This window comes from Hemitrygon akajei, chromosome 15, assembly GCF_048418815.1.
Source record: "Hemitrygon akajei chromosome 15, sHemAka1.3, whole genome shotgun sequence".
Lineage (NCBI taxonomy): Eukaryota > Metazoa > Chordata > Chondrichthyes > Myliobatiformes > Dasyatidae > Hemitrygon > Hemitrygon akajei.
In genome coordinates this window covers 10,693,767-10,705,528 of record NC_133138.1, presented here as the reverse complement: position 1 = coordinate 10,705,528, position 11,762 = coordinate 10,693,767, and the positions used below count along the sequence as shown (strand labels likewise).

Sequence of the window (11,762 nt, the reverse complement as noted above, 5' to 3'; positions counted from 1 at the left end):
TGTTTTGTACCCATTTCAGCTGCAGGTTATTATAGTGAGTATGCATCCACTCTTCTGTGTTTATTTTTAATGATTGTTTTCTTGTGTGATATATTCCATTTGTTGCAACATCATGTATTTATTTAGAGGTTATAGATAATTGTGTTATTTTTATTTAGTATTGTAGGGACAGAGTTTTTAAAAAATATATTTTTGATGGCATTGTGCTTTGCATTAACAATGCACAGCACAATGAAGTGAAAGAGGAGTTAATGTTCTCTGCTTAGTATCCTTTACCTCCCCTTCACCTGTTGAGCTTTTACTCTCAGTCAAGTTGCCTGCATAGCCACTAGGTTATCCTGGTAATTTTCCAAAAGAGATCATAGAAATCAGACAGAATAATCTGAAACCTTGTTATGGATTCTATGGGAATGAACTGCAATATCATTGCAAGTCTAGGACCATTCTGGCCGTCACTCTGTTACAACGTTTATGGCATTGTAATGCTATGCTACACTGGAAATAAAATGCAATTACTTTATAATTAAATTTATTAGAACACTTTTTTTAATATCTCTACAGAATTGATTAGTATATATTCCATAATGTAAATTCTCATTGTGGCAGCATTAAAAAATCATAATATCTGTGCATTGTTAATTGAAATCTATTCTTGGGTTATTAATTGCTTTCCTATTTCATTTTTTCCCTTACCTTCAGTACACAAATGTCAGAGAGGAATAGGAATTGCTTTAATTTGTACAACAAAAGAACAGAAACAGCACACAATTTGTAATTTTTTAAACTGGTGCTTTGTTGTAGTAAAGTTCTGGTATTGAGGATAAAATACTTCCCAAAATCAGACTGTGACAATACTTTGCTATGTGCTCTGTGATTGGAATATAGATTTGCCCTGTATTAAGTCCATTTTAATGCTATTGTTGTGCAGTAAGCACTAGAGCACCATAAGATAGCACACATTGCACTGTTGTACATCTGATGGCAGTACTAAAATAAAATTGTCAGACTCAACATAGCTGACACATAAAAGAACCCAGAGAGGAAAACTTAATCCACTCTGGCACTGCAAGACGAGTTCACTTTATAGAAGTTCTTAAAATTATATCTGGTGTTTGGAAATACACTATTTCTGTTTTTTGAGAGATTTAGAACTAGGAGCTAGAGATACAAAATGATTTTTAAAAAAATAAGCAAGAAGCAAGATAAACCTTCTCACTCAGATAATTTCCATATAATGGAATTAAGCAAGACAGAAATGATTTTTAAGTTGGCATTTAATGGAAAAAGGCAGCTGGTAGGATAGTCTAACCATTGACAGTATTCTCCTCCAGGCCAGCATTGAATCTTTTATTGCATTCAATCAATTTTGGAAGAGGACAACATTGATACCAATTTCCTGAAACTTGTCCTTTATTCAGAACTCTGTTAAGGCAAAAGTTGTCTTGGAAGGCAGAAGAAGAACTTGCACATTACCAAAGTTAGCTCAGGAACAAAATAACACCCTACCAACTCATGAGTATCCACACTTAGGTTGGAGGAACAACACCTTATATACTGTTTGGGTAGCCTCCAACCTGATGGCATGAACAATGATTTCTCCAACTTCTAGTAATGCCTGCCCCTCCCCCGCCCCAACTTCACCATCTCCCTTCCCCTTTTCCCTCTCTCACCTTATCTCCTTGCCTGGCCATCGTCTCCCTCTGGTGCTCCTTCCCCTTTTTCTTTCCTCCATGGTCTTCTGTCTCTTTCAACAATCAACTTCCCAGCTCTTTACTTCATCCCTCCCCCTCCAGGTTTCACCTGTCACCTGGTGTTTCTCTCTCCCCTCCCCCCACCTTACAAATATACTCCTCAGCTTTCTTTCTCCAGTCCTGATGAAGGGTTTCAACCTGAAATTTCGATTGTACTTTTTCCATGGATGCTGCCTGGCCTGCTGAGTTCCTCCTGCATTTTGTGTGTCTTGCTCGGATTTCAAGTGTCTGCAGATTTTCTCTTGTTTGTGAGTATCCGTGCATTGCGACTGATAAAAAATGAAGAAGCAACCTAGAAAGATTCTCAGCACTTTGTGTCTCTGAGTAGAACATGCAGAAGCCATGTCTAGACTACTCACCAACCACTCTGTCAGGCTATCTTAGAACTAGAAAAGTGTAACTTTTATTGTCAATTCCTATAGTTTTTCTGTAGTTTCCCCTCACTATAGTTTCTCCTTTCTTTCGTGCTTCTTTACTGTATTTTGAATTTATCTGAAGTGTTGTACTTAATGCTATAAAAGTTGTCAGAGAAAATGATCTGCTGGGAAATGGTAATCATTGCACAGTAGATCTGGCATTCAGCTAGAAGATGAAAAACTTGGGTCTAAAACTAGTGCATGGATAAAGGGAATTAGAATGGAATGAAGGGAGAATTCACTAAATTGAACTGGTAAATGAGGCAGATAAACAATAGACAAGCAGTAGCAGAGACTAAAGCAGATAATACGTTATATATGCCACAACGAGCAGGAATGATTCTGAAAAATGGGGAATGATCAATCCATGTCAAATGTAGGAAATTGAGGAAAGAGAAAATGTATAAGGTAGGAAAAGTTGCAAGTAGGCAGCGAAGATTAGGATAATTTCAGACTCTAGCAAATAAAGCCAAAGAAAAGAAAAATGTAAATTGAGAACAAACTGAAAGAAATATTAGAAAACTAACAATGAGGGTTTCTTTAAGTTCAAAGAAGGGAAATAGAAGATTTAGACTAGGAAGGAAACAAATGTGTTGTAGCCAGATTTGAGGATCATTAAAAATAGTAGTTAGGAAGGCAAGGTGTAAGAAGTGTGCAAATAGTTTAACAGAGATACATTGAAAATAAAAAAAAGTCTGCAGGTGCTGGAAACTTTAAAAAAACAGAAACATCCTCTGGTCTGGGACTCTGGTCCAACAATTCTTGTGGTCTGGCATGTTTTGAATCTATAAATTCTATATAATTCTAACTATGATCTAAACATAAATAAATTCTGCACTAATATGTAGCCAATTAACATCCCAGTGCAACTTTAGAGAGCTCATCCATCAGCATTTCCAACCTCCGTAAACTTCAATCTACTGATAGTTCATGGGACCATAGTGCGATCCAGAGAGTCTCTGTACTTGGGGAATGATATAGCAGATTATTACGTAAAGAAAAAAATCTGAAGAACAACGTGATTTTCAGGTTTTCATTTATGAAATGTAAAGATGCTGATGGGTGGTTTGCCCAGCAGTAAAGACCAGCATTCCATTAGCCTCTGTATGCTCAGCTTGCAGTATAAAAGTAGGGAAATCATGGTACGTTATTGAGGCCACATCTGATTATTTTCCTGCCTTTAAATATGGTTGTCTCCAGGCTATTCAAGCATGCTGAGCATCAGGTTAATCCAATCTGCCTTCAACTATGTCCTCCCTTCTTAGGAAAGAATACGGCAAATTATCATTATACCCTAAGCAAATGCCTGGCTGAGCTCAGTTAAATGGGAAATCAAGCCAGAATGGCAGGATTTATTTATTAAACCATCAGATAAGCTTCACTCTTATTTTCTACATATAAAGAAGCTAATTTTGGCACATTCAGGTAGAAGCATTATCATAAATCTGTTTTGGTAGACAGATCCATAGACAGTTTGATTTTCAATCTGGTGATTTATTTTTCTTTTCCTATTTACCTTTACCTTTTCCCCTTTACACTGCTCTTCTGTTCACTAAATTTGCTACTATGTGGTCTCTTGGAATTAGCTCACTATTAATTTGTCTAATTGGCTTTACTTAATGTCCTTGTACAATCAATTGCTATTATCTGGCTAGTACACTGCGTTGTTTTGTATAGCCAAGTTTGACTCTTGTCTGTGCAAGTTTCCAGTGATGATTGTTAACTATTTGCTTAGAGCAGAGGCTCCCAACCTTTTTTATGCCATGGATGCCTACCATTAACCAAGGAGTCCATGAACCCCTGGTTAGGAATCCCTGGCCTGGTGTAAGGATGCTGAGCAGTATTTCTCTTGTTAGAGATGTCCATACCACCAAGAGATGAAATCTGATTGCTCTGTATTTTTAGTACCAATTAAAACCAAATCACTGGATAACTCCGAAATTTGCCAATGGCCATGAAATTCATTAAAGTAATTATTTTGAAGTTTACTTTTCCAATTTTACTCATTTGGAAATCATTTTGGAACAGGCATTCTTGTTCCATGGGGGAGTTGCAAATGCTAAATTTGGAAGGTAAATTAGTTTGCCTTATCCCATGTCAGTAGAAATAAAACTGTTAAAAAATAATATAACACTCTTTATTAAATAAACTTTTAACCAACAATCCGGATACTTGTTTGATAAAGCAGTAATGTCATGTAACCAAGAATGTTTTGCCAGCATTGACGGAATTCTCCAACTACTTGTGTCAATTAACTTGAGAGGTAGGCAAAATAAATTTTGCTGTTTATATGTTTGCAATTTTTAATACTGTATTGTAAAACAGATGTACCTGATCAAGTCATCCGAGTTTTTAAGGCTGATCAACAAAGTTGCTACATTATCATAAGCAAAGATACCACAGCAAAAGAAATTGTTGTCCATGCTGTACATGAATTTGGCCTGACTGCAACTTCCGAAACCTATTCTCTCTGTGAAGTTTCTATAAGCTGTGAAGGTGTAATCAAGCAAAGAAGACTTCCTGATCAGTTGTCTAAACTTGCTGACAGGATCCAGCTGAATGGCAGGTAAGAAGGCATTTTTCATCAGAATCAAAGATTCCAAGTTACTTTTTGTGCCAAATTTTAAAAGAGGAATACATGCAATTTCTACAAGAATGATTTTTTTCTGGGTATTTTGATAATTTTTTACATTAATTTTACAACAAATTATGAATTATGTAATGAAAAGGGCAATAGACACTTTTTTACTGGACATTTCAAGGTAATTTTCCTGGAGAACCTTATAACCTTGATTCAAAGTCAGCATAGAGTTTGAAGGTTAGGAGGAAGGAAGGTGATAATCAAAATGGAAGCAGGATCTTGGCACAAAATGTCAACTGTACTCGTTTCTATAGATGCTGCCTGACCTGCTGAGTTCCCCCAGCATTTTGTGTGTGTTGCTTGGATTTCCAGCATCTGTAGATTTTCATTAATTTCTTATATCAATTATGAATAATTTTGAACTACAACTTTAATATGCCAGTACTGTATTTAATATCTGTTTATTTCACTTAGGTACTATCTGAAAAATAACATGGAAACAGAGACTCTTTGCTCAGATGAAGATGCCCAGGAATTACTAAGAGAAAGTCAAATCTCTCTGCTGCAACTTAGCTCCATTGAAGTAGCTACTCAGTTGTCAATGAGAGACTTTGAATTGTTCCGGAACATTGAGCCCACTGAGTATATTGATGACCTCTTTAAAAGGGAGTCAAAAACTGGAAACATACATCTCAAGCAGTTTGAGGATGTTATCAATCAGGAAACCTTTTGGGTTGCTACTGAGATTTTGAAGGAAACTGTGCAGTGGAAAAGAATGAAGATAATGAAACATTTCATTAAAATTGCCTTACACTGCAGAGAGTGCAAGAACTTTAACTCCATGTTTGCTATTATCAGGTAAGAATTAATTGTTTTTATCAGTTCAAAGGCAATATGATGTACATTGATGTGGGTTCCTTAAGGTTGTTATAGCTGGTGGGGGTGGGGGAGGTTATTTGCTCCCAATGGCATATCCAGCTCCTGGCCTTCAAGCCTGGCGGAAACATTTCTATTGACAGGAGAAGGGGCAAAGGTGGGTTACTGGCACCTTAAAAACACTCAGTTTGGTCAGATGGGGCTTATTGGCCATTGTTGGCAGCTCATCTACGAGAAGGAAAACTCTGATCTCAAACCTCCGCTGCCTTGCAGCTATACCTACATGGGGAAGGCTTCGGGCGTAAACCCTGAGAAAAATTCTGGTTCCTGACTGGCTAAGGCACTCCTGTGTTGAGTTTATTGCTGACTGGGAACTCCTATGACACCTCTGTATCAGTCTCTGCTGCTGCTTTGGATTCATCAGCTGCGTAGAGAGGCGGAGCTTGCTACAGGGGCACCAGCTTGCTCTCTGTATCGTACTGCTCTGGTTTGTACTGGCTTGCATATCATGTAAGCAGCTAAGATGCAACATCCTAGGTTGGATCCAACCAATGCAGGGCTGCAGGTACTGTTATGTGAACTTTAAATATCTATTATGTATGTTAAAGTGAATAACTAGATTGCATTATTGCACTGGAAGGGCAATTTTAACCTATATTGAGCTCTGTTACTACAAATAGTAAAACCACAAGTTTTTTTTAAATTTTCTGTTGGAAGTTGCTGAGGTTAATCTTCAAGAATATTTTCAGTTTAAATTGCTTAGTGGAAAAAGCAATTCTGGAAAATTTCTCTGCACATCTTGATTGTGCTATTCATGAACAAACAGTAGCTCCACTTGACAACAGCATACCTCAACAACGAGTCTTACTCTAACCTTGTTAAATAACCACTGATTGAGTAATTGATTCCCCGCATATCCATCTGATCTTCTTCAATTTGGTGCTATTTTATGCCAATACACAAAGATTAATCTCAATTTGTGTATACATGCCCACCAGCAGTGGAAATGATGTTGGCCAATTAACTTGTGTTGGATCCTTATTGGTAACGTGAGGCTTCGTCCTTTCCTTTAGTCAAAAGTCAAAAGTTTAATTAAACCACTAAATTGCTATTGTGGCTTTATTGGGAAGGAACAATCAAATTAACTTCAAAATTAAAGACCTACATTAAGCTGTAGGCATTGCAATTGTTTTCACTATTTCAGTTATTAAATTGTTCAGCAAAGCTAAATTAAATATTTTCTCTTTTAGCAGCCAATACTATTTGATTACAGTGAATATGCCTGAAATAAGGACAAAAAGAAATTGCTCTCACTGTAGCTGAAAGAGTCCCTGAGTTCAAGTTTGTCATTGTTGAAGGCATTCAAACACATGCCATGAAAATTAGCTTTTTGCAGTAGCACAGAACATTACAAGATGAGGACAAGCATAAGTAAACATAAACTTAAGTTAACATATGTGGGGAACTACATATACCTGTCTGGACACGCCCCCCCCCCCCCCGTTCGCTGACTGCTCCTGTGGCTCCTCCCACAGACCCCTGTATAAAGGCGATTGGAGGCACTGCTCCTCCCTCAGTCTCCAGGATATTGTGTGATGGTCTCTTGCTGCTGACTGCTTTCTTCCAGCTAATAAAAGCCTCTCGCCTCACGTCTCCGAGAGTTATTGATGGTGCATCAACATAAATTAGACATAGTTACATTTGTGCAGAATAAATGACACTAGTGCAAGATTTAGAGAATGGATATAGTCTGAGGTAGTGTTAAGGTTTTTCAGGTCAGTTCAGGAACCCGATGGCATTGGGGAAGAAGCTGTTGTTGAAGTTTGGGGCCTAGGTCTTCAGACTCCTGTGCCTCCTGTCTGTTAGCGTCATTGAGAAGAGGGCATGGCCCAAATGTTGGAGGTCCCTACTGGTAGATGCCTCCTTCCTGAGGCACCACCTCTTGCTGATGACCTTGATGGAGAAGAGAGCTGTACCCATGATGGAACTGACTGAGTCCACCACTCAGTAGCCACTTGGATCCTGCGTTTTGAAGATTCCATACTGGGCTCTGTTGCAATCTGTCAGAATGCTTTCCACTGTAGATCTGTACAAGTTTGCCAGAGAGTTTGACGTCATGCCAAATCCTTTTATAAGTCGATCTCTGCCTTTACTTTGAAGTGACCTTTATGAGTACAGTTTTAATCATATTTTCTATGCCAAAATGCTAGTAAAAGTATCAAATCAATTTTGATTTCTCCACAGTGGTTGATTGTGGGGTAATGAGAGGAAGTACAGTATATCCCTTGCAATACACACAAAATGCTGGAGGAACTCAGCTAGTCAGACAGCATCTATGGAAATTAATAAACATTTGATGTTTCGGACCAAGACTCTTTGTCAAGCATATCCCCTCCCTAGTTACTTAACAAAACTTCACTAAAGCAAAGGATTTTGCTTGATCTGGTGCTCAACAAGAATTTTACTTACTACAGAGGAGTGTGGGGAATGCATTTGGAAACTTTCAAACCAAGTCCAGCCCATAAGTCTTAACCAATCTATAACTAACCTGTAAGTCTTTGTCATTGGGTCATGGGGTAGAAGGAGCAGGTCTCAACATAGAATGGGAGTTTAAAAAACTGTTAAGCATCTGCCTTCCTCCATCTAGCAACAATGGCCTTTCAGTGAAATACAGCGCCCGTCAATGAATCGAGGCGCGACGGTCGCGCAGTGCTATTACTTGCTCGGGTGTTGCAGTTCGGAGTTCAATGCTTTTGGAGTTTGGATCTTTTATGTCCTCCCTGTGGAATGTGTGCGTTTTCTCTCGGTGTTTCAGTTTCCTCCCACAGTACAAAGAACTACTGGTTAGTACGTTAATAGGACATTGTAAATTTTTGTGTGGTTAGGCTAGGGTTATATCGGGGTTGCTGTGTGGTGCAGCTTGAAGGGTGGGAAGAGCCTATTCTGTACTCCATCTCAATAAATAAATACATAAAAGTGGAGAAACAAAGAGAGCTTTTAAAACACCAAGTTTTAAAGTGATGCAATACTATACAGGGGCTGAAGAAGGTTAAGGACCCAACAATGTTTACAAAACTTGGTTTGACCACTGATGCACCATCAATAACTCACTCTGAGACGTAAGAAGCGAGATATCAGCTTTTATTGACTGGAAGAATGAACAACACTACATCCTGGAGAATGAGGCCGGGCATCAGGCCTCAATCGCCTTTATACAGGGGTCTGTGGGAGGAGCCACAGAAGCAGTCAGCAGGGGTCTGTTGGAGGAGGCACAGGAGCAGTCCAGACAGGTATATGTTGTTCACCACAACCACACTTGGAATACTCTATACTGTTCAGGATGCCACACTGCTGGAATGGTGTAGTAGCAATAAAGAGCGCAGAACACGTTGACTAGCTTGGAAGGCTGTATTTATGAGAAGAGATTGGATTGGCTGGATTTATTCTCACTGGAATGTAGCAGGCTGAAGGCTGATCTTACAGATGGTTATGAAGATAAACCAGAGTCAAAATAATTTTTCCCAGGGTAGGAAAGTCTAGAACAAGAGGACACAGGATTAAGGTGAGAGGGGAGGGGAGAAATTTAAAGGATAATCCGAAGGAAAAGTTTTTTCAGACAGTGAAATGACTATCTGGAATAAGCTTGAGGAGATGGTGGAGGGAGAGAAAATTACAAAGTTTAAAAGGCATTTAGACAAATACTTAGAGGCATTAAGGAATGTGAAATTAAGGCCTAATATGGCAAATGGGATTAGCATAGGTAGGTGTCATGGCTGGTAAAACAAAAAGGCCAAACGTTAAACCAAAATGGCCTGCTTCTCTCTTGTATGTTTCTAGGATTCTGGGATCAATGATCATTGAACAAGGCTTAACGTAAGGCAGGATGGCTTCAAATTTAGGAACAGATGCAAGAAAGGCCACTGGCCATGATAGCTTTGAAAAGATTGGAGAAAATAATGATATAGTGGTTGAGATCAAGGCTCAACTGATTTGCCAACCATTTAATTTGTCCCTTTTCCTGGTCTGTCCTTTTTATATCTATTAGCATTCTGACCTGGTTGACTTTGCAAATGTCATTGACCTGAACACTAATACTCTATCTGTTTCTATAGGTTTGTCTAATTTACTGAGTAATTGAAACAAAAGCAAAGTGCTGACTACATTGGGAACAACGATTTGTATCATCTGCTTTGTATCATAACAGTAAAAGCAGGCATTGATAACAGTGGTCAATTCAGAATCAGAATCAGGTTTATTATCACCGGCATGTAACATGAAATTTGTTAACTTAGCAGCAGCAGTTCAATGCAATAAATAATCTAGCAGAGAAATAAATAAATAAATAAATAAATAAATAAACCATAATAATAAATAAACAAGTAAATCAATTGTGTTTATTGAACAGACTATTAAAAATGTGCAAAAACAGAAATACTGTATATTTAAAAAAGTGAGGTGGTTTCCAAATCTTCAAAGTCCATTTAGGAATCGGATGGCAGAGGGGAAGAAGTTGTTCCTGAATCGCTGAGTGTGTGTCTTCAGGCTTCTGTATCGACTTCCTGATGGTAACAGTGAGAAAAGGGCATGCCCTGGGTGCTGGAAGTCCTTAATAATGGACTCTGCCTTTCTGAGACACCGCTCCCTACAGGTGTCCTGGGTACTTTGTAGGCTAGTGCCCAAGATGGAGCTGACTAGATTTACAACCTTCTGCAGCTTCTTTTGGTCCTGTGCAGTAGCCCCTCCATACCAGACAGTGATGCAGCCTGTCAGCATGCTCTCCACGGTACAACTATTATCAGATAATGAATGAATTTTTAGAAAGAAAAGTTATAATAATTACTAAGCTTGCCTTACTCTTCATATGTATTCAGACTGAAAAAAATGTGTGAGGTATTTTTCCAGGAAGATCAAGGCCAAGGCTTCTCATGTTCATCATTTTCATAAACTCTTTGGGCTCAGTATTGAGAATATAGTTTCCAAACTTGTGGAACCATCATCCATAGCACTGCAGGGAAGGACTGTGAAAGGAAGATAATAATAAACTTTCAGAATGTTCATATATTGGCAAACATTTTTCTTCATGGAAGTATGATATCTGTTTTGATAGTGGGCATGAGAGTGCATACTCCTTGGAAAATACCTGCCAAAATAGGGGTAAAAGAACTGGGGGATCAATGAAACAACTGCACTAATTACTAAAAGTGCTGCAGGTTTATAAAGCCATTATAAAGAGTGAAAAGGGAATCAATTACCTAAGGTGGTTTCACATATGATAGAATTGAAAAGCACAGATGCTACGTGAAGGTTTATTTGGCAATGCTTTGAGTATGGTTCATTGTCTGGGTCTGTATAGCCTGGAAAGGTTAAAGCAAAAGGGTCAATATATGCCAAAATGAAAAAACTGAGAGAAAATATGAATTTGGAAAGGCTGAACAGCTTTGTGGACCATTCTCTTTTTAAATAAAACAAAACCAATGGGCATTTTGAAGCAAGTATTAAGATGGTGCAGGGGTTTGAGAGGATAGGTCTGAAAATTGTACTGAAACAGTGGCATTAAATCTGTAAGTTCTTAACAACTCTGTAGAAATTTCTGGAGATATTTGTTACTTAGAGATTCATTCGAACATGTAACTCAATGCCCTCAGTGTTTGCAAATAGTATAAATGCATTCAATGGCAGCTAAGTAAGTGGAGGGGAGAAAGTAATGGAAAGATATTGATTAAGTTAGATAAAGATTAATGGGAAGGATTAATGTTTATGCTCCAAGTGAGCATAAATGGAATGTACCCGTTTGACCAAAAGACGTGTTTGCACTGTAAATAATGTCATACTTTGTAATTAATGCATCTTAGATTAAAAAATCTGAATGATAATGTGTTTATTGGGTGTTACTATGTTTGAAAATCAGAATATGTAAGTATTCCAAAAATATTCAATTTTTTATTTTTCAGTGGGTTAAATCTTGCACCAGTTGCACGTCTTAGAGGCACTTGGGAAAAGCTTCCAAGCAAGTATGAAAAGCTGCTACGAGACCTTCAAGATCTCTTTGATCCCTCGAGAAACATGGCAAAATACAGAAATGTTCTCAGCAGTCAGAGTCTGCAGCCACCCATCATTCCACTGTTCCCTGTAGTCAAA

General features: G+C 38.2%; 1 protein-coding gene across 1 annotated transcript in view; it reads left to right on the top strand.

The window, feature by feature from the left end:
• Nucleotides 1–11,762, top strand: part of LOC140739537 (rap guanine nucleotide exchange factor 6-like) — a 116,078-nt gene that overhangs the window by 81,959 nt on the left and 22,357 nt on the right. Inside the window, 4 exon segments of the mRNA XM_073067937.1 lie at nucleotides 20–34; nucleotides 4,493–4,733; nucleotides 5,223–5,606; nucleotides 11,576–11,762. Of these exon segments, the coding sequence (XP_072924038.1) occupies nucleotides 20–34; nucleotides 4,493–4,733; nucleotides 5,223–5,606; nucleotides 11,576–11,762 (827 nt within the window).